Below are 27,819 nucleotides of genomic sequence, written 5' to 3' on the forward strand. Positions count from 1 at the left end.
ATAAAAATACAGTCCATTATATATCACCCATCCTCTAACTATGGATACAAGGTCAAGTTAGGCCTAAAAGGGCATTTTAACTACTATGATCCAAACGACAGCTTTGACATGCACCACAGCTCCATTTTTCAGTTTTACTGAACAAATTTGGCAAGTTCATTTGAATGTTTCATATCTAAGAAACATAATTGTGTCCAATTAGAAGTAGTGGCAAGTGCATGATGCACTCTCATTCTATGAAGTATATGCATCAATCATTGGCTTAATTTGAACTAAGTAAATCTAACTATGAAGGACTGGTTACCAAATGGCCATAAACAAGGCATTAGTAATTTGATTGAACAATTAGACGACACAAAGAGAGATTAGTCTACATCAAGAAAAACCCAAAAGGAAAATGAATCCTTATTTCCACGCGACGAAAGTAATTGTTCATTCTATCCTGATGATGAAATAACTTTGGTCCTAAATCGGGTATTTCAGCAAGTTTTGACCTACCCTTTGTGCGACAGACCTTGGGCGAGCCTCTCTACCATGTCTTCAGGGAAGAATGATATTTATCGAGCTCATCATCTTGTTCAAAATCTACCATATAAAAGAATACAAAAGCGAACGAAAATTTCTCAAAAAAAAATTGATGCACATTAGAAAAGGAAATAGCCAGAGATACTACTCGTCCATAAACACCTCGTTGGATCAAGTACTGAAATCCTTCAGATGAAAATTTTTTCAAAGGGATAGACCTAACTCCCTCACTTGCCTACAACTCCACTCTAAATCAGAACCAGGGGAGGCCAAATAACCACGTATTGTGGCTGTTTGATCTCTGGCGCTGCCAGTGGCACTAGTATAGCGCTAGAGATCACTACCTTTGCTGCTACTTTAGCATCAGAACTTGCACCTTTTGGTGTAGTGACAAACTTTTTAATGGCTCAAAAAGGTCGTGATTTTATTTTTGAAAAAACATTATTTGAAAGACAATTGATAATAGAAAACATAACTAACCGAAATTCGTCTATACCATTAGATCAAATTATTTTATTGATGGCATGCATGCTAGAAATTGGGAAGATCATTTGCTTTGACATATATATATATATATATATATATATATATATATCATGTGCATGAAAAGATATGAACACCATGAAAAGCAAGTAGTCATAGATGAGAATTGCAATTTCATAAGAATGCTACTCTAAAATAAGTTTGTACGCTAGAAAAGGAAAAATCGCATAGCAAAAAGGCGAAAGTACAAATTACAATGTATAGGCGGAGGACGGGAAAAAAACTGAGGTGTAACGAACACGCACTCCGCGGGTCCCACCATCAATCGCTCTAATACTCTTCCTAGGACTCTCCCGTCAATTTTGCGATTGCCCAAGGTTCTTTTCGTAAAATTATTCTCAGGCTGACACCCACGGCGAGGCAGATGACGTAGACCCACGATCTCGGTCAACGCTGGCAGGAGGGACATACCGCGTGGAAACCGCGTAGCGTGAAAATATTATTTCCCGTTGTGCCCCTTTCCTCCCCAAAAGGCCGATAAAGCCTGAGCAACCGATGGCCGCGAATTTTTCGACTCCCTTGGCATTTTTCTATTTCTTCACGTATTAAAAAGCTGTGATATATCAATTTAGGTCCTGTTCTTTCTCATAATCTAAAACAATGGTGGCGTGACTTTTCTGAATTTGCAATCACTTCTCTAACAACGCCTAGACAGGAGGCTGGTTTCGGTGTGAGACAGTTAGTGCAAGGACTCGTGTTCCATTCCTTCATTAAAGAGGTATTTTATCATATTATAAAAATTGTTTTATAATTTTATTTTTGACCTTATAGAGAAGGGTCTTTTGGGTTATCATCACGATTGTTTTTATCATTTCTAACACAGGCTTGTCTTAGGGGCCTAACACATATCTTGTTCTGGGTATAATATGAAAATTTGAAGGGCATTCAACATTTTTAGTCTTGATTCTGGTGCCTAAGCATTAACAAAATTAAGATTTCAGATCTAAGTTTTGATTTTGATTATTTTCTTTTAGACTTGAACCCTCAATTTTCTTTATGTTTAGGCTCAAGTTTAATCATAATTAAGTTAAATCAAGGGGTGGTCGATATCAGAATGTTGTTGGTTTTGAAATGCAGTATGGGAGAAAAATGAATACGTGAACACGCATTTAGTGTTCCTGCTACCAAAATGCTCCACTAAATTACAGTATTACCTTTTAAGAGTTTATTGTTCAGTTGATAAACTTAAATTAAATAACGATATCACCTTTTATGAGTTGTTGTTGTGTTAAAATATTTTAGAACTTCTTATAATAAGCAAGACTTTTAAAAAAAAAATCTTCTTCCTCCAAAACAACAAGAGCTCAACTTGAGGCGTGCACCAATTCCAGCAAAACCATGGCGTCTTCATACAAAATATTCTGAAATCAAGCGGGCTTTTACAATTTCAACAAAAGGTTGTCCGTCATAAAAATGTTTTAGGTGCTCTGAGAGGGAACTAAAGGCAGCCGCATGTAGGAGGCCACTACATTCGAATCTCCATCACTTAAAATAGCTTTGGAATATTTTCTTATTTGACTAAAATACCCTTGTTCTATTTACTGTGCAACAATTGTGCCACTTCTTCATACCATTTGGGTGGAACCAAGGTTTAGATATTCCCAAAGGAAAAATCCATTGGGTTCGCTTTCTTTTAACTTGACATTGTTATGTTATGGCTCCACTATGTATCACGGGTTAGAAATTATCAAAATAAATAAATAAAAAAACCTTATAAAGTAAAAGTCTAATTTAGAAAACTCTCGCCAATAAAATTACCAAAATGACATTCAAAGCAATGATATTCACAATTAATTAAGCAACGAAATCCAATTTTTTGTCAATTTGTGATTGCTAACCTACTTCCTATTTTTTTCGTTTATCTTGAAAAAGTGAAAAACCTATATGGAGTCTGTTCTAACGTTTTATCCGTCGTGTTCCTGAAAAAGCCTCCATTGTGAATAATAACTTCCTTAAGTTTTCAATAATTGCAATTATTTGAAGAAATAGTGAAGTGAAGACTTTGGACTAAAACTTTAGCACCATCATTTTTCAACTGGAGCTTTTGAATGAATCGCTATCTCAGATGTTAATAATAAGCATTTAATGGGAGGATTTTTGTTGCCACAAATACGGGTGAACACGAGCCGAATCAAGCCCGAGTTCAGTCAGCTCGAGCTCAATTCTACTAAGGCTCGACAAACTCATTTGAATACAGTTGATATTCATCGTTACGTGTTGAGCTCGAGCTCGACAAAACTTGTTTAATTCATAGAATTGATATTTATCGTTACGTGTTGAGCTCAAGCTCAACTCGATTAAGGCTCGACAAACTCAACTAAGGCTTGAGCTCGACTCGGCAGTTACGTGTTGAGGTCGAACTCAATTCGATTTGAACAAGTCGACTCATGAACTCGCGCTCGACTCGTTAAGCAAATGACTCGACTCAAACTCGTTCATGAGCTGAACTCAAGTAGCTTGACTCTTTGTTCACCCCTAACCACAAACCTTACAATTTCAGTTATGGTTTCCGACAAGAAAATTAGAACGTGATAGCATTGACCACATACAACATATTTGTAATTGGGTCTCAATTTAGACCTTCCTCCCTTTCTTGTAACTTAGATGCATGCATAGCTTTGAGAAATAATAAAAATTATGTGATTTTCAAATCTGCAATATGCTGAACACTATAGATTTAAAGTGGGGTGGCATGCTAAATAACACTCTTGAAACTTAAACCAAGGAAATCAGAAATACCCAATTAATGACCTTATTAGACAATACAAACATGGGTTAACCAAGGTTTATCTTTTCAAGAAATCGACACAATGTAAGTTATGCTACCTTTGGAGGGTTCTACCACTTCACAGACGACTTAATATATTGAAATGTGAACTAGTTAATAAATCCAAACGCCCAATGGCTGAACACAGTTTCTTTTTTTTTTTTTTGTTCACGAAAATTTTGTAATTAATTGCATATCAGCTCGAGCTCGACCCAGCTCGTGTGCAGCCCTAGACTGAATGTAAGGGCAATGTTGTCATTCCTTTGTATATTTTAAGTTTTTCTATTTGACAAGTGGTTGTTGGTGAATTAAATGAAAAAACTTATCAGACTTGCTCTTTATGAGTGCCATTTTCTTCTTCATTGATTACAACATTGGAAAGTGCAAATTGTACCTATGCATTTTTTATCGAGAGATATTAATCGATAACTCCGGTGATTATATGCTTCAACTTACTGAATTATGGTTACTGTTCGTCTCACCTGCGGCCAAATGAAAAATGTGAAGTACATGTTGGACATGTAGAGAATATCTAATTTATGTTCTCTGGATACATCTTCATATTTTTGTTCTAATTAATATAGTTAACATATTGGATGCTGTTTATAGATCCAACAATCAAACATAATACATAAGCACAATATGTTATTCGAGAAAAATACATGTTCTTGAATCATGTATTTTAGGGAGATGAACACAGTGTTCTTATTTATTAGCAAATGTTTTTCGTTACGACAAGATTCATTATAAAGGTGACGTTCTCCAAACATAAGCTTTGCGCAAGAACGTGACAGAACTAGCGGAGCAACAAATTTTGGTTAGAGGGGCACTGATACAATAGTTTTAACCTTTCAAGAGCTTTTTCATATATATATATATATATAAGCATTAACATAAAAATAAACAAACTTTGTGAGGCTGGACCATGTGACTCCGCCACTGCCTGACAATCATTTTTCATTAGAAAATGCTTCATGTTCTCCCAAGAAATCCAGTTGCGTTTATGAATTCGATATTTGTGTTTAGATCAGGCTGCAAATTCTTATTGGAAGGCAACAAAGTATTTTCCGATCACTCGAATGTGACCCGTTTGGGAGTTTCCCAGATATCCACTTACTTTACCAAACGGGGAGAGTCGAGGTTAAGTCCGCAAAAAATGGGAAACCGAGTGGAGTGGCATTTAGTAATTACGTTAGTGTCGGAGGCCGTATAGATAAGCGTCTTCCCTTCCCCAAAATAACTGTGGTTAAGAACTGGCAAGGAGGGCCATCTCAGTCGCAGAGGCGCGTCCATCCATATAAAAGGCCGAACAGTCGGGTGTTTCGCTCTCAGGAGGAAAACCCTAGCGTCTCCCTCGATCGTCCCCTCCCCTTCCCCCTCCTCTGTCTCTCTATTTCTCTGACTAAATCGTCTCTCAGAGTTCTTCGATCTCCCTCGCCCTTTGATCTCCCAGAGGAGAAATGGCGGATCAGCTCACCGACGACCAGATCTCTGAATTCAAGGAGGCCTTCAGCTTGTTCGATAAGGATGGAGACGGTGAGATGTCTCTCCTTTTCTCTGTTTTGTCTCCCTTTTCTGTTCCTCTTTAGCTTGTTTCTTGTGTTCTGCTGCCTTTACGTGAGCTTTGTCCATCATTTACATATCATCTGTGTTCGTGTGAGCGATCTGGCTGGGATAGTGCTTTGTTTTGATCGTTTTGCTAGGTAGCTTTCGGGTTGGTATGTTTTTCTTTTGTAGATTATGAAAATTGTTGCGTGTTGATGGATGGATGATCCTGCTTTTCTTTTTTCATTTTTTAAAACAGAGATGTTTCTGATGCGAAGAAATCGGTTTTTTTGAACTTTTGGTTCATTTATATTAATGTTCTTTTAGTTTCATATGATAGAGATGGTGTACAGATTCCCATGATCATAGTCGCCTTTTCTGACGTGAAGGCAATGACGTGTAAGTTGGCTTAGAAATAGCGGTTGCAGCAATCTGTTACAGGAGATGTAAAAATTGCTTTTTGATGTTGATATTTGGTTGTTTTCTTTGCTCTCGTCTTTTGTGTGCTTTGTCAAGAAGACATTTGAATTATTATTGTGTGATTTTTTCTCGAGGAGGATCAAGTGGCAAAACATGTTACATCGGTAGATAAATTAACAAAAGATGGGATACGCGCATTTCTCATTATCTTCATTTTCATTACTGTTTTACTATCACGTGCTATGTAGCAGTTTTCAGGAATATCAATGGCTATGTCTAGATGGGCATATTTCGGATATGTCTGTTCAAATGGAACCCAGTCAATTGTGATTCAATCTGCTTTAGTTGTTATATAGTTATTGATTTATTCCATGCTTCTAATTCTTTTGAGACAAATTTATGCGACAGTTTTTTTCCTTCGGTTACTTGTAGAAAAATTTATGTTCAAGGTAATTTTTATGATTTTTTTCATTTTGTTTCTTCAAGAACTTAAATAATTTGTTTTTTCTCAGTTAAATAAAGACTTCCCTGTATGTTAATTGGATAAAGGACCTGTGCTCAAGGTTTTGACATCATCCACATAGTTATTTCTTTAAAAAGGACTGTAGTCATTGTATAATTGTATATATCGCTGTCTTTGGTGATGGTGGTTGAGCAAATATAAAATTTGATAAGTTGGTTGCCCTTCTTGTGGATTAGGCAGTTATTGAACTTGGAGCTAAGGGAGTATTGTTATCGGTCAATGCTGTTAAAAGTGACATTAATGCACATGTCGTAACGTGTGTACTTTTAGGTCTGCTTTTATATGTTTGTCTTCAACACAGGAAAGTGACTGCTATTATTGGTTCATTTTAATTGATGCTTATTGAATGTTATAATAATATTAGAAAAAATTGCTTTATTGGTATAATTTTCATCTCATTAAATGAAACTGATTTCAACATATTTATTGTCTGGGTTGATATCTTCGCAATGTCAATGGCAATTAAAGAGGTAGCAGGAATTATTCACGATGTTTACCTTGCAAAAATTCATGGACCAATCAAATTTACTGATGAATAGTTTGACTACAGTCTCGATTTGTTAATGTAATTGGTATTCTTTTTGTTATTGCTTCTGATGTTGTTACAGGAAATGTTAATTAAACGTACTATTTGTTGCTGATTAATCTGCATTCCCGTCCTTCATCTGCATGGATGCATTTGGTAATTACTTGACTGGGAAGTTTGTATCTTAACTAAGAATATTATTGTTAAATGCGAAACTTGTCTTTGACAATCTAAGTCACACGGATGCACCAAAAAGGGGTGCATCTCTGTCCACAAGGGTGTGGGTGTTGATTCAAACTTGTCCTTGACAATCTAAGTCACACGAACGTGCCAAAAAGGGGGTGCACCTGTATAGCATCCGACTTGGTTTGCTTGAGTTGGATGCTGTTGGTGGATCCAGTCTTGTTTTTTTCCTTTTTTTCTCTTCTGCCATTTTTTCCCACTTCCTTTTTCTCTCTAATCTCTCTCTTTTTCCTTTCCCCTTTTACCTCCTCTCTCTTTCTCTCTCTCTATATGTGTGTGTGTGCATTGGGGTGGGGTGGGGGAGGGGGGTAAGGGAGAGAGTCCTTTTCAAATGACAAGAGACCTAAGATCCTTTTTAAATGATGTCCAGTTCTATTGGCCTACATCCTTTTCTTTTTAATGAAGGTGATGGGCTTGTTGACCAGGCCACTTACCCTTTTAAACCTTAATTTTATTTAATAAATTTTGAATGAGATTAAAATTTAATCACAGAAAATGTTTTTTTTTTTGGAAAAAAGGCGATAAATTAAATGGCCATTTAAAACTTTAAAAACGTTTTTTTTTTTTTGAAAAAAACGTTAAAAAACACGTTTTTAACGTGACTTTTTGTGTTTTTTTCACTTTTTTTCATTTTTTTCAGTTTTTTTAATGCCAAACAGTTTTTTTCATGTTCTATTTTTTATTTGTTGCAAATCTACTTATGTTGTGATGTTTGTGTTATTAGTTTCTCACTTATTTTATTTTTCCCCTATTTTTAGTTTTTTAAAATTTTTAAAAATTTAATGTATTTTTCCCTTTTGTTTCAAGCTTGCCGTATTGTACCCGAGAAAAACCTTGCCGTTTAAAACTTCGAGACGTTGTTTGTGACTATGAATTAAAGTAACCTTCATAGAAAAATTAAAAATGTAGACAAATAAAACCATTTAAAATGTTTAATTACTTATGTAAGAGATTTTAGATACAATATAAATCGAACATAAAATACGATACGATACACCCCTCGTATCGTACAGTTACGATACGGGCACCGTATCGTACGATATAGTTACGATACGGCAATGATACAATTACGATACGTTACGATACGGTTACCATAGGGCACGATACAAGTACGATACGGTAATTTTTTATTGATTTTTTATTATTTTTTGAGAATTTTCTGATTTTTTTTTTTTTTAAAAGAATGATACGATATTTTACGATACAACGTATCTTAAAGCTAGATCGATACGGCTTACAATACGTTTTTTACAACATTGATATAAACACATACACACATGCTCTATATAATACATGATTCTTAGATTGTTCTGCCCATCTGTCCATCTGGCTTCTCACAACATTAAAGCTCGATGCAATGCATCATGCTGCATGTGAGAGGCTGGATGGATGGATCGCCCTGAGGATTTCACTCCTAGACACTCACACACGCATTCAAATTCACACACACGTCATAACCAGAAATATTGCAATATTCTTGAAACTAGTGCAATATGAGCGAGAAAAATGGTAAAAACGAAAAATCTCAAAAAATGTGTCATTTTGGAAAAAACATGAAAAGTATGTTTATTGCATTTTATTGCTTTTTTGCGGCTTTTCCCCCTTTTTTGGTTTTTCTCTTTTTGAAGGTTAGTGACATCAGGGATTCACCTTTACTTAAATTAAATTATTTATTATCATTCTGATGGTCATTAAGAGTCATTTAAGACATTATTTTATCATTTTTCTAGCTTTTTAAATGTATTCTTATTAGTTTCTCATTTGTTTTACTTTTACCTAATTTGTAGGTTTTTCATTTTTCAAAAATTTGCTGAGATTTTCTCAAAGTTTTCTTGAGGAAAACAACTTCTCCAAAGGGGGGGGGGGTGTGTGTCGATGTGTGTGTGTATGTAAATATATATATATATACATATATATATGTATATATGTAGATATATATATAGATATATATATATATATACACACATATATATATATGTATATATATATATATACATATATATATGTATATATATATATATATATACATATGTATATGTATATATATATATATATATATATATATATATATATAGAAAACTCTTTCTCACACACACATCCATGCCTATGCCAAATTCTTTTGGAACTTGCCACACTGGCATCCACATCCACATCCTGCACCCATGTGACATAGTTGATATCATTAGTTGGATTTTAAGTTAGACTCCTGTCATGGTCCAGACTCCAGACCATGTCTGGGCCGTGGAATTGCACCCGCACGAGTTGACACGGGTGCTCTTGCCTGTTCTGCCATACCCATGTTGCATTGAGTATGGTTAAAAATGTATATGAGTTTCGAGATTAATCAATTTCCTTTTTGTAATTAATATCGTCTAATCATATTGAATCTGGATTGCATTAATTGATTTGACATTAATTGATTTGACTAATGAATCACTAATTCCAGATGCAATGCTAGGGAATTGGAAAGGACATAAAATTCATGTTTTTCATGGGCCCTGTATTTTGACCATTTAGATTACCATATAAGAAGGCATTGACAAAGAGTATTCATAAAAAGATAAAAGTGTCTTTTTCGGTGGCAAGAGGAAGTTGCCTTTCAAAGCCTTCTTATTGTCCTGGCATCTTAGGATTTATTTTCTTCTATTTTTCAAGTTAAATAGTCTCAGTCTCCTCAGGAGTCTTGTTGTTTGTTAGAAGTGTTAATTTAAATATGGTGGAGCAGATATCCTATTTGGACTTCAGAGATGTCTCATTAAGATCACTGGAACTAGAATGTCTTGGAAACAGTTGGTGCTAGCAAAAATATTTTGTCAAAAGATTTTATATAGCAATGATGTTGGAACTTGATGAAGGTGGCTTTATACATGGGCAAAACCACGAGGAGTAAATTTATGAATTTGGAATTTTGGATTGAAAGCATGCAAACTTTCACATATTGAAGGCATTTATGATGGGCTAAAGTCATTGTCAAAATTTCATTCATGGGCTTTTAGTCGCAAGGTTTTTCTTCAGTATTTCTGTAGTAAAACCTCCATAAACTATGTCTCTTGAAACTTTATAAAAATAAAAAAAAATACGAAGTTAAGTGGTTTCTGCTCATGTACTAAAGAAAAGAAGTGTGGGGTTTAGTGACAAATTGAAGATAGTGTATGTTGATGGTGGCTTTCTTAGGGTCAAATTCTGCAGTACCTACTGATGTCCGATGCACAATTGTTATAGATCATATATTTAGTAATTTTTTCTGTTTCTTTGCTAGTAAGTTCATGTGTAGCCTTAGTTGTGAAAGCCAAAGGTACTTAGGTTATTCAAAACCCTAAAAAATGCTAGTTGGTCTGTGTCGTTCCAAGTTGGTTAGACTGAAATAATATTAAGAAGACACGTAGACAGAGAGGTAGACATTTTTCATATATATGTGTATCTGTGTGTATATCACACACACAAGACATACAAAATGCATGTGTATATGCATGTATTTATGTGTATACATGGAATATGCAGAAAATATATACACAACAGAAATGTATAATATAGAAGTACTGAAGATGCAGACTACAAAAATTACAAAATATAAATTTGTACACACAAGCACAGTAACACACACACACAATATATTAAGAACATAGAAATAGAGGTTGGACGAAGATTAAAAGAAAGCTAATTGAAAAAAGAGGCTGAATGAATTTTAAAAAAGCTATTAGAAAGAAAAAAGACTTAGTAAAATTTTGCATTTGGTGATTCAATCGTAGTTTCTGTAAATACCCACTTTGTCCCTAGTTGGTCAGCACCAGTCGTTGGCTAGTTTGTCAAGTCTGGTTGACTGATCCCTATCATGGGTCGAGCCGACTAATATCTGGAGACTGATCTATTATCTAGCAGACTAGCACATACAATGAGTGGGACCGACTAGCCCGTAGTTTGACGATCAAGTGTGTAACTACTCATTCGTAATTGCAGTTAAAGTCATACATCCTAGGCGACTAGTGGGACCAACTAGTCCAGGCAACTAAGTGTGTAACTAACTATAACAATTTTAGTTAATTTCACACTGACCATGTCCTCCTTGATTGTTAATGTCTTAGATGTCATCAACATCTACTGTTTAGGTATAGCATACTGAGTGAACTACGATACATGATACATATATATTTTCATTTCATTATCTTGTGGTATTTTCTTGCTTTATTTTAGATTCAATGCTATTGCTGATTGCTAGTCCCAAGGGCACCATTGTCCTCTGATTAACCAATTTGGTTGTCTGTGAAGTACATGATTTTATTATCACCATAGCACATACAGGCTTATCTTGTTCGAACACTTACTGTAATTTAGTGCCTTGAGCAATTTGGAAAAGGTGGCTGGTCTAATCAATAGTCCCAAGAATGTGCCACGAATGTGATAGTTCCTGGTACTTCATGTTTCTCAACAACAAAATGTACACACATCCTTGACTTGAGGCATCCTGTGGTTGTAAGTGGTAGTTTCTTGGACATTGGTTGGTTTCTACTTCTCTTTTTATTAACATTTCTGTTGATGAAAAAGGATAAACTATCTGCATAGATAAGAAAGTTTGTGTCTGAGACTGGTTGCAAATTTTTTAAGTACTTCACCTAGAAATTTGGTGAATGCAAGTGGTGATCCTCTTTTGTTGGAAACTGTGGGCTGTTTGTGTTCTGATGAAAAGATTTTGGTTTCTATTCTCTAAGGTTTTGACTGTTGCTCAGCCAAAATGTCTTCTAGTTTTAGTTATGTTTCACCTGAAAATTCTCTCTCGATGTCTATATGATATATCTTTGACGGGGTTGCTGATTTGGCCTTCCCACTTGAGCCCAGGTTGCATCACAACCAAGGAGTTGGGAACAGTCATGAGGTCACTGGGTCAGAATCCAACAGAGGCAGAGCTGCAAGACATGATCAATGAAGTTGATGCAGATGGCAATGGGACGATTGACTTCCCCGAGTTCCTCAACCTGATGGCAAGGAAGATGAAGGACACTGACTCTGAGGAGGAGCTCAAGGAGGCCTTCCGTGTTTTTGACAAGGACCAAAATGGCTTCATCTCAGCTGCAGAGCTCCGTCATGTGATGACTAACCTTGGGGAGAAGCTTACTGACGAGGAGGTAGATGAGATGATCCGTGAGGCTGATGTGGATGGTGATGGCCAGATCAACTATGAGGAGTTTGTCAAAGTCATGATGGCCAAGTGAGGAAACATGCAGATAAGTATAAACATTTTCATATGCATAGGAATCACTATGGGCATATTAGCTTTCTACTATATAGCCTCTCCTTTTCCTTCATTTGCTCCTTGGTGGTGTCTGTTTCTGTGAATGCATGTTTATGGGGATCTTTGGTTTCTATAAATTTGGGTATTCGGGGCTGGAAAGCTTGTGGTTTGTAGGTCAGACAAGCAAACAGTTAGTCTGTCCACAAGGGGGACATTGATACTTATTTTTGTTTCTTTTGTTTTTTTTTCTCCCCTTTCTGTTGCCTTTGATTACTGCTGAAATTCTATTCAAACCCTAATCTCTTATTTTTTTGTCCAAACACCAAACTCTGGTCTAAACACCATATGTAGAATGGCGACAATGGCTGCTTGATATCCATTTTCACTTTGTTGGCTGCGACATAAACCCCTGATGGAATGTGTTCATTGTTCTTCTTTTTTGATCTTTCACAAGTATGTCTATCTTGTTTTTGAGGGTTGCCTATACCCGACAGGTTGAGAGTAGTTTGTTTTGGCCTTTTCATGTTAATGGTAGGTGAATTTTCTACAGTTTTGCTCTTTTTGCTCGTGTGTTTTTGTTGGTGGAGAATGTTTTCCACTTATGGTCCGATGAGCCCCATCTAGTCTGAGGAGCTCATCCTGAGTTCAGACGAAGGCTATCTTTGAAAAGGACGGGGATTTTGACGAGAACGTGAGTTTTCTTATTAGCTTGTGGCTTCAATTCGGTCGGTTCGGCATGCTAACAAGTTGAACAGTTTTGAAACATTATGGAGTCCAATGTAAAAGGATTCTATATCGTCTACGCTTCGCAATACAAATGACCTGTTGCTTCAACCCGAGTCGCTTCGGACGTTGTCGGATGTCTAAAAAACCCTCTAACCAACATAGTTTTGGAATATAGAAATCCATTTTGAAAGGTTGGATCAAAAGTTGAATGAAGTCCCCGCTTGGTGTCCACTCTATTCAGCTCGTTCTAGTGACAAAATTGCTGTACATGACGTTACGGTTTCTCTTTTTGGTGGACGCGTGACTTTAATTTGTTGTAATTCTTTGATGCTCTTTGGATCCTGATGTGGTCACAGGATAAATTGCTAGTAGAGCATTTAATTTAATGTCATGCACGGTGACCCTTATTTTATGAAAATGAACGGGTCTGAAGACAATAAATGGGCACTTGAGGCCCTTAACACATTTTATTTGAAAGTAAATAAGATGTTGAGTTGGTGAAGGGTCCTGGGACGCGCGAAATCCGGTTTATTTGCAAGCACTTGTGCTTATACTTCGTATAGAAGGAGAAAACTAAAGAGGAGGTAGTAGTACTGTGACTGATAATGTTATCCTGACAGTGTTGGAGTCTTGGAAATTGGGTTGTTCCAAAGCCGAACCTCCGAGATTTGTACCCAGGGTTTGCAGTGGTGTTGGGAGGTCAGGGGCGGCTGTCGGTTCTGACTTCTTAACTTCTCCAAAACATTTTTCTTTGGTCTTTTAATCGCCATCCGACTGGTGGACTATACTCCCTTGACGCGTGTTCCCGCTTATGTGTCATAACGAAATGTAGTAAGGCGTAAAGTGGACCTTTAATAATGGAGCATGATAACTGTAAGAGCTTGTTTGCTTGTACCATTAGGATGTTAATAAACTTCTCACGTAGCATTAATTCATCTTTGAAACAAATTAGCGATGAGGGATGACGTCTTTGCATGTATAAATGATGAATGGACCAATCAAAAGACATGAAAAACCCCCTTTTTTTTGGAAGGGGTGGTGAGAGAGAGAGAGGCCACGCACTGAAAAGGATCTAACAACACCAGAATCCAATTCTATGCGGTATATCTGCGGATTCTCCAAAGCCAACCGCAGTTAACTAGGCACGCCTACCTATGAAAGGCTTGTCATCAAATGGTAGGAGCATCTCTAGGTCAGTCTGACTAAGGAGCCAACAATTAGTCATTCGGGGCATTTATCAGACCCCAGTTCCGGGTCTTCGTAGTCTGGTGTTATCTGGCCCAACTTACACCGTCTAAAGTGGAAGCATCCAAGCTGAAGAATCAATTCCTAAACCTCTCTCGGTAAAATATCTTTCTAGAAGTTGTATATATATGGGTGTCTTTCCGTCACCGAATCTGCTTGATCATCTACATAAAAGTGGCAAGTTCAACCCTTGGTTGCTTTATTGGTATTATTCCTTCAAATGATGCTCACCGTAAAAGGAAAAAGAGGAAAAGATTCCTTCAAAGTGAACGTGACATGCTTCACATGGCACTGCAGATGCAAAAGATGGCCAATATTTCCATCGGCCGTCCGCGCGTCTGATTTAGGTGATGGGTGTTATATACCTTGTTGAAATTTCAGGGTTCTGAGCCATTAGTTCTAAGGCTGTAGGAATCCGGAGACCTTCACCATACAAGCAAGGGAGGTTTGCCTGATAAGGTTTTTAGGTTATCAAGTGACAAGACATGAGGTTGATTTCCCGTTATGCCCATAACACGTGTTGAGGGGCATTGTTGTCATTTTATGTGGATATCTTTTTTTTTTTCCCAACCACTTTTGCCTTTCTAGAGGGGAATCTTCCATTTAGCCATCAAGGGCATTTTGGTAATTTCTATGAGCCAGAATATATCACCTGCTCTGGCAAGTTGGAAACCTGAATAAAACTCTTCGGATTTCCGGTCTTCGTGATAAAATTAAAAAAAAAAAAGAAATGATAAACGAAAAAGTGCTTATGAAAGCGTCAACTGGGGACCGGCAATCTTCGGCATGTGGTGGTCTAGCGTGTTCGGTTTGAAGATCAGAGCAAAGGCAGCACACACCTGCTAGCTATAAGCAATAAACTTTACAATTAAAGACCTTGAAAAGTTTGGAGGAGGTAAAAGGTTCCATCAAAACTCGATCTCGTGAAAGAAAAAGTTGGGGACTCATCTTTGGTCGACTTCTGCCTAATCACCCATGAACAAAAGAAAACGTTCGCTTTCTCCCAAGGGGATCAATGGATCTGCCTGGTTAAAGACCACTGCCTGCTGGTCATTCCAAAATAAATCGGAATTTATATTCATTGAGTTCGTATTTTGGCATGACCTTTCGTTCCCTCGTTTTCTTTTCGTTTTCCTTTCTCTAGAAGGCTTCGTTAAATCATCACATATAACAAGGTGGTTATATGTACCACATTGCGTGATGAATCGTGCTTCTTGTATCCTTTGTGCAGAAGAAGAGCTAAAAGCCACGAGGAGTCGGAAAGCTACGAGGGGCTGAATAGCCGCCATTGTTGGCGTAAATGTCGCCGTGGCCGCCGGAGTCGCTGCCTGGTGCTCTAAATGGATGATCTCTTCGATCTTTTGCCTGCAGTTTCCTTGGAGCCAGCAGGGTAAAGACCTTTTCCTTTTTAGTGGGGATGTAACCAAATGAAGAGAGTAAGGCAACCTGCGCTTCTGTTTACTGTGCTTCGATTGGTTGTCTCAATAAATTCCTGCTAACGTTTTCAAATTAGGTTGAGGTTCCGAGGGGTCATCATTTACCGAACTAGAGTGACCAACTGTGGTTGAGTCTCGCAAAAAACACCTAGATCAATGCCAACCAAAGACAAAATTATGCTTTATAGAGACAATTGATCAGACAAGAGGAAAGAACTCATCTGGCCAAAGTTGGCCACTTGGAGAAGCATCTTCATAAATCTCCAACTGCCCATGAACAGGGAAAGAATGTGGACGGGTACTCCTCCTGCGGCAAATTTAGGATAAATTAAGAAAGGGACATGAACTTATAGCAGTAGGGATGTACAGAGTTCAGCCAACTCAGGCTCCGCTCAAACTTGCCTGTTTAAACTCTACTCATTTAATAACGAGACGAGCTCGAGTTTGAGCTGACACAGGTGAGTCATAAATGTGTTGAGTTTGAGTTGTCTGACTGACTCATGTCTTCCATGTTTGTTAATCTTTAGGGGTATGTCGATAATTTTTTATGAAATTTAACACCCTTTTTGTGCTTTTCATTTCCATTAAAAAAATAGTGTATGAGCCAAGTGAAACAAGCTTAAACGAGTCGAGCTCCAACTCAGTTTTTCAAGTTGAGCTCGAGCTCGCCTCATAAAGCTCGACTTGAGCTCAAGCCGAGCAATATGTAACTCAAGTCGAACTTGAACTAGCCAAGCTAGGACTCGATACATTCTTATACAGCAGTCACACGCTTTCTAGATGCTCATAATATGGAATCTTATAAAACTTACGGAACATGAAATGTGAGGAGCTTGTCTACACAGAGTCCTCAAAACTGCTGACATACGCAATGGGGCATGGATGTGGCAGCTAGCACGAAACGAACTAGCAAGAGGAGAATTTTGTCATGCATAGTAAAAGAGTTGAAGAGGTATTGCCACAAGGTTCGTGTAAGAACGGAGGACGGAGTGAAAAGAAGGGAGAGATAGGGAACAACGAGAAGGGGGCAGACGAAATTGCTCTCACTTGGTTATTAGACGATAGGGTTACAGTATTTATATGAGTACAGGCAAAGAATAAATCAAATGGCCTTACATTATTTATGAGCACAGGTAAAGAATAAATAAATACAAATGCCCAACGATACATTAGCAAATTTACAGGTCAATAAATCCATTTACAGACCAGCTAATTCTGCTATGATCATCATAGAAAGGGGAATAAGAAGGAGATTCTAGATTATTCCACCTGAGTCTAGCACTTCCAGCAAATCTTGCATATCGTGCTTGACTTTAAGGTTCAGAAATTGAGTTTTTCCAGGTGCCTCTAGAAACATATGCGCAATTAATTTGAGTATTTGAAGATACAAAGGCTGATTGAATAAGGCTATATTTGTACTCAATAAGTAGCTTTAAGAATTTGTGTTCAGAGAGAGGGGGGACGACCCCTTTGTATAGGTGTCTGGGAGAGAAAAACTCTTCCAAACTTTGGATGCATGACTAAACCAAACCTCCCTTAGCAATCGTGCCTCCTCAAAACCATAGGTCATACTCAAAACAACTTTGGGTTATGTCATGCATTTTGAAGGCAAAAATCCGCTTTTTTCATTTGTCCCAGAGTCAATTCAATAAAGTCCTCGATTCTGTTTCAACTAAAATGAACTATAGAGAATTATGTACAATTCATGAATAACAGTTTTTGTTGACATCTGGCATACAATATGAAATTGAGAGAGACATTTTTTGCATAGAACCTTGTGTTATGCATGTGTTCAGATTCATTAAATCTAGATCATGGATATGGATATGGTTTTGATATCCAAAGCAAGACCTAGATCCAAAGAAAGTTCTAAAAAATAAATCTGGACATGATACTCTAATCTGGATTAGGGATCATATAGAGAAATCTAGAAGAGAGATCTGAATTTAAATAGATACAAAATTCATATCTAGAAATTGATACAGACATCTGGGATTGAATGATAGTTGGTGGGCATGGTATGAGTAAGTCCAATTCCCTTTTAATGCCTTTAATTTTTCTACCGTTGCTTCTCTCCAACAAGGACATTGACTAATCACCAAAGGAGATGGGGTCCATCTGGCATGAAAAAAAACTTGGTGACTAGGAGAGAAGTTGCTAAAATAAACTACAAAAGGGGATACCTAGTTGTTGAACCATCCCTCGAAAACAATTGTGATATTGAGCTTGAAGTGGCCATACTACAATAATTTTTTTTAAGTGAATCAAAGGGCTTGCAAATGTGTTTAGAGAGGCAAAATGCTAAACTTCCATTGAATTGGGGCCACGATTTGATAGATTTGGAAGCAGTGGGTCTTCTTGAGTTTGCTAGAGGATCTTAAGAAAATTCAAATTCAAGTAAATCTTATCAAGAAAGCTTTCATCAAGATAACTCCAACTGTATGAAGTTCAACAATTTCTCAAGGGAAGGAAAACTTTTAAATGACAAATAGTACTATAAATCATATTTAAAACGATCTGATCCTCCTTTATTTACAACAGCATTATCTTTTCCCTTAATTGCCTTGTAACTGATTTTTTTTTATTAAGGGTAACTATCACACTTGTATGGCAAGAGTGTAGGAGTGAGAGGAGGTAGGTGGATTCTCCACCAAACCTCTATAATCATCTATAATTTTCTTTTTTTTGCTTATTTTCATTTTTGTTTTTTTCCTCGTGTCGCCATATGGTATCAGAGAGTTCTTCTTATAGAAAACATTAATTTTTGGGGTATCACTCAAGTGGGACATGCTGCATGTATGAAGCTGTGGCGGTTCGTTGCTTCTTGCATGAGTTCCCTCTGCTTCTTTCATCATGGCTGCTGTTGATGTTTCTACATTTGGTAGATCACGTTGAAATGAGATGAGTTCTAGATCTGGTGTTTTTCTCTTCGTTAATGCACCAACCAACCTTCAACTTTTCCTTTCTATGAAACTCACCACTAACAATTTCTTGCTACGGGAGAGTGTTTCTTCCCTTACTTGTTTCATATAATGTACTTGGATGTATTGATGGCTCATGTGAATGTCCGGCCAATACCATTAAAGAAAATGGTATTGAAAAGACCAAAGAATGTTTAGAGTGGTATAAACTGGATCAACTCTTACTGAGCTTGATTATAACTTCATTATCTCAAAAACTCCGTGCTCAAGTTGTAGCTTTGAGAACTTCCTTTGGCATCTAGAAGGCTCTCAAATCTACTTATGCTACCCACTTGAGATCGCAAGTAATGCAGCCCAAGGAGTAGTTGGCGACTTTGAAAAAAGGATAAAAAATTATGGATGATCTTTTCCAAAAATGATTTCTCATCAATTAGTGATTGCTTCAAAGCCAACATAAGAAGATGAATTGACATTACATATTCTTTGAGCTCTACCAAGTGAATATGCAAATGCTATCAATTTATTGAATCGTGTCAAGAAGGTATATTTACCTCTGAAACTTCTTTCCAAGTGTTTACCTAATTTTAATATTTTCCTTTGCCATGGTTTGCTTCTGCAACTACGACACTACAATGACATACTGGGTTCTTTATTTGCTATAATTTCAAGCAAAAGAAATGCGGAAAGGAGAGAAGTAGTAAGAGTGGAAGAGAAGACTCTTAAAAATTTTGATATTTTTCGTTTGTTCCTAATTTTGGGATAACCTAAGCTCCATCACATCTTATAAAAAAAAAAAGAGATGCCTTTACTGATGTGAAAGGAGACGTTCATAAAAACTTTTACTAACACAAAGTCTGGCATCAATAAAGACGTTTTTTCTGACGTCTAAGCACATGGATGAAGCATAAATGTTTATTGACGTTGCACTGCAATGTCAGTAATAAATCATCTTCATTGACATTTAGGATAGCGCCCATAAAAACATTCAATGATTTTCTTTTTCAATGTTTACTTACGTTAGTGAAGCATGGTCAAGCGACTAACAAGGCTGCTTCAGTGACATTGTTTTCTAAAGGAAGGAACATCAGTAATAAGAAACCTTTATCGACGTTGCACTATAATGTTAGTAATAATAAACTTTGCTTATGTTTTTGTGGAACATCAACAAAAGGATTGGTGACTTTCTTTTATCATTGGACTAAATATCAATAGAAGTGTTATTGTCATATTAATGATTTTCACTAATGTTTTTGTAGTGTTAATAAAAGTTGCCTTCTTTTTGGTAGTACCGGCACTTAATATCTGGAAAAGCCATTATTGGTGTTGCCTACCATTTCAACACAAAATATAAAAGATGCATCGAAAATCTCTCGGTAGACGTGTCATAAAATAACCTAAACCAGAAAAACTTTGATTCCCTATTTGGTTGCAGGGAAAGGAAGAGAAAGGAAGGGACATGGTGGTCATTTTTATGTTTGGTTGGTGAATTAAAACTGAAGGAAAGAAAAGAAAAAAAAAAAAACATGTTTGGATGCAAGAGAAAAGAAAAGAGAGGGAGCGAAAGGAAATGAAAGATCAATACAAATCTAATCCCTCAAAGAGATCGGGTCACAAAGGAAAGGCGTGTGACATCCTTTCCTTCCCTTTTCTTTCCTCTGTTTTCTCTTCTCATTGTTCTTTATTCCCTTTCCTTTCTATCTATTATTTTTCCTTGCTTTCCTTCCTCTGCATAAAAACAACTTTGGTCTTTGGAAAATAGATAAATAAAATTTTGTAATTAGACATGTATTTTGAAATATCCCAAAATCAGCATAGAGAGCTTTCTCCTATCTAATAAAATAACAGTTACTCCAAAGTAGAGTTTTTCAAATAAGCTACAAGAAAAGAGATCGCCAAAAAAGCAATTTCCTAAAGAAAAATAAAAACCAAACAATATAACCCAAAACCTGAGTTATAGGTGGGTTTCTCTGTAACAGAAAACCAAAAGCCTGCTCTGGAAATTCACAATAAATCAAGACTGGAAAAATGTAAATTTGGGCAGCCTAATTGCTTACTAAAATCAAGTTAAAACTCAAAGTATATCTATGATGAAACAGTACCATTTGCATATTTCTGCTATAGTAAAGTAGTAACTAATTGATCCATGCCAAATTCATGGCTAGTGATTTAGAATCATCCATGCATCTCGATGGTGTATGGTTTTCTTTTTCTCTTTTTCCCTTTCTCACTTTTTTTTTGGTGATTTTCTTTTTTAATATTTCTAATTTCTCTTCAAATGATTAGGCCCGGTTAATTTATTTATTATCAAGGGTGAAATATACAATCAGTTTCAACGCATGCATATATTCCCATACTCAGCATATGAATTTCATAAGAGTACTCTAAGGTTGAGCTTGAAAGGGTGAGGGATCACTAGGTCTATTTATGAGCGACTTCAAGTCAAGTTGAACAATGCTCGGGCTCGCATGTTTTGAAAGAAACTTGAACTCGGCTTGAGCTTGATTTCATTAGCTCGAGCCCGACTCGACTCGATTAACCTCGAGCCAAAGATTGGCTTGAACACGACTCGACTCGTTTAGGTTGTCGAGTTTATTTCTTAACTCAAACTTGACTCGTTTAATAAATGAGTAGTGTTTGAGTAAATTTTATGGAGCGAGTTTCAGTCCAAGTCGAGTTAGTTAAACTCGTTAAACAGCCCTAGGGATCATCGGCCGGTTACCTCTTCCAATTAAATTGCGTGGGCTTGAAAGGTACTTAATTTTCTTCTATAGAAATAATAAAAGTAAATTGGATGGGCCTGAAAGTTACTTAATTTCCTATAGAAATAATAAATAAGAAACCTTGGAATCCAGGCGTCCAGGTACGTGGACGAATGACGCGCAGGCGGGGGCGGTTGGCTTTTATGGCCCACGACGACGCACCGTAGGCACTTTAACCTTTTGGGAAAATAATAATGAGAGTAGTTGGAACGTGATCGCTACCGGTGCCTCTTTAGCTACCCAAGCAAGTCCTGCGGACCCACGTGGTTAGCACATTTGGAGAACGGCAGCTAGCCAGATTCACCGACACCTCATGACTTGGTGCGAGTGGGTTCAGCAGTTGCCCCAGCCGATGGGTTGACTGGTGGCTCATGGGTGGGCTTGCGTACACAGTTAAATTTCATCTCTATATATATATATATATATATGTATGCTCTCAACTTGGAAGTGATGAGGCAGGGGGAGAGGAAAATGGAGGATCAGAGAACGACTGAGAAGAAGATGAAGATGAAGATGAAGATTCTCTGCCTCCATGGGTTCAGGACCAGTGGTGCATTCTTGCAGAAGCAGATCGAAAGATGGGATCCTACCATCTTCCAAGATTTTGAGTTGGTATCTCTCTTTTACACCACCTTTCCTTCTTCTTCGCCATCTCTTCTTCCTCTCAGATCGATTCTGAATTAAAGAGAATTTGCACACCATGTATATGTGTTGAAATTTCTTCCCTGTTTTTCCTATCATGCTTTTATCCCACTCCTTATGTATACACTCAATTCAATTTCCCTTTGTGTTATGGTTGGAATGACCCAGCTGGTGAGGTAAAACCGGGGCTCCCTTTGCTCTTTGTTATCTGCTTAGGCTAAAATTAACATGTTTCTAAGTATAGAGGTTAACCTGTTTTCTTGACACTTCTTCAAAGGTAGCATGCATTGTAAGGGTAAAAAGATTTACAGTTGTACGTACAACATGTCTTCCACCTACGCTTTCAGTTAGTTCGGGATCCACGCGGTGAGTTTTGGTTTAGGGAACAAGATCCGTCAATTGATCAAATTTAATGATAGACCGACCCCTGATCCTTTGAGTCCTTCAGTAATTGGGCCATGCCCCAAGCGATACACACCAAAACTCAGAGAGAGCCACAGTGTAGGACTCCGGTAACATGTCCATAGTCTGATTCTTGGTACCTGACTGCCCTGGCCAAGTCATCAGATCAACTCATTAATATCCAAAATTTCATCCACATCCAAATTCATGTCCCAACTGAAATCAAAGGTACCCGACTACCTAGATCTCCTTCCAACATGCCGAAATGTCTGGAGCTATTGATTTCCAAAATTATATCTAAGAACGAAACTAAAGCATGATCTAAACATGTCACACACGGTGAGACTCGAAAAGTTGATATCGAAATCCACGTCCTTTTAAGCTATAAGAATCGTCTGGGCACCAAATAACTACATGCCAAGACAGACTTGATAGTAATGGAAGACGGAGAAATTCGGAATTAAGGGGCACTGATTCAAAAAGTTTTAGATTCTTAAGGGCATCAATATTATATACAAATAAACAAATAATTTTGCCCATCAATATGAACTTTTGTTAAAAAAAAAATCATGGGATCGTGTGGGCAGCTGTCCATGGCTCCCCCACCGCTTGATAGGTATGCTTATTGGCTGGAATTCCGAAACTTTTGGAGCTGTCGATTGCTGCTGCTAGACAAAAGCAATTAGGAAAATTTTCAGAAAAGCACTTAAAGGTTTGGAGATTGCAGAAAGTACCGCTAGCATTTCAATATTATTGAAAACATACCTAAGTCTTGAACCCCCATTCCAAAATATATGTATAACTACTTACAAATTAGTTGATCTTCAATTAGTATATATCAAAATAAGTAAGGCGAACATAAATTCGTTTCCCTGGTTAATAGAAAGTTATATAAGAGAAAATAGTTGTGTTTATAAGGTTAGAATATATTTTTCATATATTTTTAGCACCAATATGACCAATTTTTTCAAATATAAAAGCTAAGTTGATAGAGATAAGCTTGTGGGTCTTTTAAATTAACCATAAAAAGGCTTACGTGCATATCTTTTACTATTTGGAAAATTTTAGGTGTTACTTCGAAAATTCTCCCAATTCTCAATTTTCTACGACTTGATCCTTTAGAAGAAAAAAGAGACCGCATAAAAGAAAAACAAAAAGTAAAAAACCAAAGGGTTGGAAATCTTTGAAAGAGGTTCGGTTACAATCTTGGTCATTATGATTCTGCAATATGTGTGATGTGAAGTCTGCAAATACATCGAATTTGGTAATAGGGCGCTGCCATTTTTGGCGGTAACTGATCCGAATCTGATCTTAGTAGCTAATGTAATTAATTGGCTGCATCGAATTATGCTGCTTGCTTCTTTGCTCAAAACATATAGATCAATAAGCAATGGTTTTCCTGTTGTAGGATTTCCCTGATGGAATCTTTCCGGCAGCCGGAAAATCAGATATCGAGAACATATTTCCACCACCTTACTTCGAATGGTTCCAATATAATAAGGTACCCTTGTGCCAACCTCTCATTTTAGGTATATGTTTTAGAAAGCTTTCGTCCACTAGTAGATATATTGAGTTTGATTTTGCCAGGACTTCACGGTATATACCAATCTAGACAAGTGTATCTCCTTCCTGTGCGACTACATAGAAAGGAATGGACCCTTTGACGGTTTTCTCGGCTTCTCTCAGGTATATGGTCTCTCTCTCTCTCTCTCTCTCTGATTCACACGCCCATGAAAAAGACCAGATTAACGCAAATAGACCTAATTGTCGTACTCGATCCTCCTTAATTATTTCTAGAATGTAAGTTACTACTTTTTCCTACACTATTAACCATAATATTTTGACTTGTTAATGCTATGAGCATAATTAGGGATGTCAACTGATCGGATTTAGATCGGATATATCTTTAATCATATTCGCTTTTTTTTTTATATTCAAATATTTGGATTCGGATTCGAATTTGAAAAAAAAATTCATATCCGAACCCGAATCCAAAATCTGATTTTACAATCCGAACCCGATTTTTAAATTTATATTTAAATCTAAATCAAAATTTTGAACCGGATTTTTCAATTTTCAAAATTTAATATCATTAGATACAGTATATTTATCTAAAAATGAATCTTATTGGATATTTATGTATATCCAAATCTGAATCCGATCGGATGACATTTATTAAATCCGAATCCGATCCGATTTCTTAATCGGATATTAAATTTTTTTCATATCCGTGGATATCTGATTTAAATAGCATATATTGACATCCCTAAGCGTAACTGACATGGTTGTAAAGTCTAATAGAAAAATGTGTGTTACAGTTACACAAATATGTTCCTTATCTAGGGTTATATTTATACTTTTTCAGGGGGCTACAATCTCCGCCCTTCTTATTGGCTACAAAGCTCAGGTTGGTGTATACTTGAACCCTGTATTTTTGGCTCTTTTGACACTCAAGAGGGTCTACAATTCGATGTTTAAATTGCATGCTTGAACTACAGGGGTTGCTGCTCAAGAACCATCCTCCTATCAGGCTCTTCATCTCAATTTCTGGATGCAAGTTCAGGGATCCAAGCATATGCCAAGTTGCGTACAAGGAGAAACTTACGGTGAAATCTGCACATCTCATTGGTGACAATGACTGGCTTCGTGAACCCTCTGAAGATCTCCTAACATCATTCAATAATCCCCTGCTCATTAGGCACCCCAAGGGCCATGTGGTGCCAAAGTTGGGTAGGTGACAATTGTATTTCATCTGCATTTGATTTTTTTTTTTGGTTCAGAAAACAAGATTCTTCATATGCGTATGAGTATCAAATGCACTTTCCATTTTTCTCTTTTTCATGACTAAGGGGGGCAAAATAAACAACCAACCATTCCAAGTTCTCATGCATGGAAACAGGTGGTACAGTACTATTTTCTAATTAATTAAAACCGTAGTAGAGTGGAGGGTCTATGCATGGGCTATTAGACAGCCACTCGCTATTGAACTCCTGCCCCTTAATAATCCTGCATGAGAAGCAGATGTGGGGTCTACCTCCTTAGGTCAAGGAAACAGACAGAGGCAAGGACTATTTTTTTGGAATTGAGCGGTTTAGTACCTTTTCCCTTCAAAAATGTTGCATTGGATGGGAACCATGGTGCTTGGTGTGGCTCAATCGCATGTTGTTATGTTGTTATTGCAAGGGGAGGTGTTCCACCTACTTTGTTCAAGTGTAACAACCTCTCTCTCGAAGGTAGTGTAGATATAAGGGCCCTTATTGATGCTCCAGGCCTTGGTGTTTCTTAAATGGTGTCCTTATTCTCCAGGGATAAAAAAAAAAGGTGCCCAGTTATGTTGTTCCTCATTTCAAAGATGTAGACTAAGTTTGACAACCATAGATGGTTAAGTTTAAATTCCTTTCTTCTAACTGCACATAACGTTTTTTTAACACAGTTTCCACATTAGACTACTGAAATATAAACTTTGAGCACCTTTAATGTAGATTCATGTTGAGGGAATGGAAGCAGAAGTTCTTAACATGTGGTTTCTGGTCCATAGACAACCGTAAGTCCGAAATGTCTCAAACCTTTCGTTTGAGCCAGCATTAGTGATCTGATTTTAGACACTTTGGCTTCCAAAAAGGAATGACAAGAAAACAACAATACAGTACAAAATTTAAAAACAAAAACGATTGCCTCTTATTGTTGTGTTATTTTTAATTATTTTTTGATGTCACTATATTCTTGTGGCAGATGATGCATCTTCCAAGCAGTTAAGGAGCTGGATAAGTGGCATAGTGAAGGAACTTCACACTTTAAGTGGACAAGAAACAAGAGAAGGGGAATCCTACCTTAGGGAGGTCATCAAAGAAAATCACAAGATGAATGTCATTGCTCCTGCTACAACTAAGGAACTACTGTCAGAAGAAATATCAAACGATCATGGTGATATAATACCTATTGACATCATGAATAGTGGACATGGTTTGAACAAAGTAAGTCCGTTGAAGAAAATTGACATAGAACATGAACATTATGAAACAACACAAAAGCTGAATCACAATGAACATATATCCCAAGTTCACAGTTAACTACCCATTGTCTTCTTGAGACAAATATGAGGTCGGATGAATCATGTACTAAATAATCTCTTACTGAGACTCTTTCAAGATAGTAAGAGGAAGGTTTTCTTCCTGGTGAGCTGTAAAATTAATTTGCTACTTTTATGTTCTTAGCTCATCCTATCAATCTTGATATGTTATAAATATGCAATTGGAGAATACTGCAATCTACAAATTTCATGTATTTTCTTCTATAATGAGGATATGAGTTTATGTTCTAGTGGATTGAATTTCTTTCTTAATTAATAATACAACTAGCATACTACTTTCACCTACCTCACGAATACAGCTAATCTTAATCCAACAATTTAACAAATACAAAAAGAAAAATCAACTTACTTTTTTACAATCTAGAGTACTTAAGTTGTTCCACTTTTTTTCTTCTCTAATTCAGCAGAACAAGCTCAATGTTCGTAAGTCACAAGGCAATAGCAAAAAAAGTTAACCAAAACAATGTGCATTTGAGCATCAAATAAGCTCTAATATGGAACGTTACCCTAATCCCTGTTCAAACATTAATCACCAACATCACTATTAGTGATTTCTTTCCAAGCTTCTCTAGTGAGTGCTTTTCAAGAAGTAATTTTTCTTGAAAAATATCTCGTAAAAGTATTTGCAACCTTATAAATGTCAAAAAGTATAAACAACAAAGTTTTTTTACATAAAGCTAATTGCAGAACAAATAAAATAACTAATATCTTTTCCATCCGTGTCCTCTAGCCGCAAGAGAGAGAGAGGGAGAGAGAGTAACCTTATCTTTTCCATCCTCACTCTAAACTTAATTGGATTGGTCTTTATCATGTGCAAATCCAATTTTAAAAATATACAACATTCTATTAGTCATATAATGAGGAATGTGAATGCATCTATAATGATGCATCATTATCATTAGAGTTTTCATGTCAACAAATGAGTTATGCAACTCATGAACAAGTAAAAATGCATTGGTTAGTGTAAGGCAATAGACTATTCTCTAATAAAATATTGTCAATCTACACTCATTGTATTCAACTAAATGGATTTGATGATTTTTCACATACTTAGTATGTCAGTGTATGTTGTGTTAAATAGATCATACAAGGGACTTTATATGTCTTTTATGTTAAGCTATCATGTCAAACTTTCTTATGAAACAACTAAACTTGCTTGTATTAAATATGAGCAACTATTAAGTGCAATAATTTTCAACCCTTACTCATTGTGCAAATCCAATTTTAAAAATATATAACATTCTATTAGTCATATAATGAGGAGTGTGAATACATCTAT

The 27,819-nt window shown here is 36.7% G+C and overlaps 1 protein-coding gene across 1 annotated transcript; it reads left to right on the forward strand.

Moving 5' to 3' along the window:
- The first annotated feature begins 5,098 nt into the window (after nucleotides 1–5,098).
- Nucleotides 5,099–26,770, forward strand: LOC116260265 (uncharacterized). The gene is made up of 9 exons (XM_031638459.2): nucleotides 5,099–5,371; nucleotides 11,926–12,296; nucleotides 13,666–13,744; nucleotides 21,705–22,018; nucleotides 23,859–23,951; nucleotides 24,038–24,136; nucleotides 24,816–24,857; nucleotides 24,949–25,180; nucleotides 26,183–26,770. Exons 1-9 carry the CDS (start codon nucleotides 5,296–5,298, stop codon nucleotides 26,518–26,520), a joined length of 1,644 nt encoding a protein of 547 aa, XP_031494319.1. The 5' UTR covers nucleotides 5,099–5,295; the 3' UTR covers nucleotides 26,521–26,770.
- Nucleotides 26,771–27,819: the final 1,049 nt, after the last annotated feature.

The sequence above is a fragment of the Nymphaea colorata genome, chromosome 9 (assembly GCF_008831285.2).
Source record: "Nymphaea colorata isolate Beijing-Zhang1983 chromosome 9, ASM883128v2, whole genome shotgun sequence".
NCBI lineage: Eukaryota > Viridiplantae > Streptophyta > Magnoliopsida > Nymphaeales > Nymphaeaceae > Nymphaea > Nymphaea colorata.

Coding starts and splice junctions, on each gene's coding strand:
- LOC116260265 (XM_031638459.2), top strand. CDS start 5,296: ATGGCGGATCAGCTCACCGACGACCAGATCTCTGAATTCAAGGAGGCC. Junction 5,372..11,925: donor GTTCGATAAGGATGGAGACG/GTGAGATGTCTC, acceptor ACTTGAGCCCAG/GTTGCATCACAACCAAGGAG. Junction 13,745..21,704: donor GTTTGCAGTGGTGTTGGGAG/GTCAGGGGCGGC, acceptor GCAGCTAGCCAG/ATTCACCGACACCTCATGAC.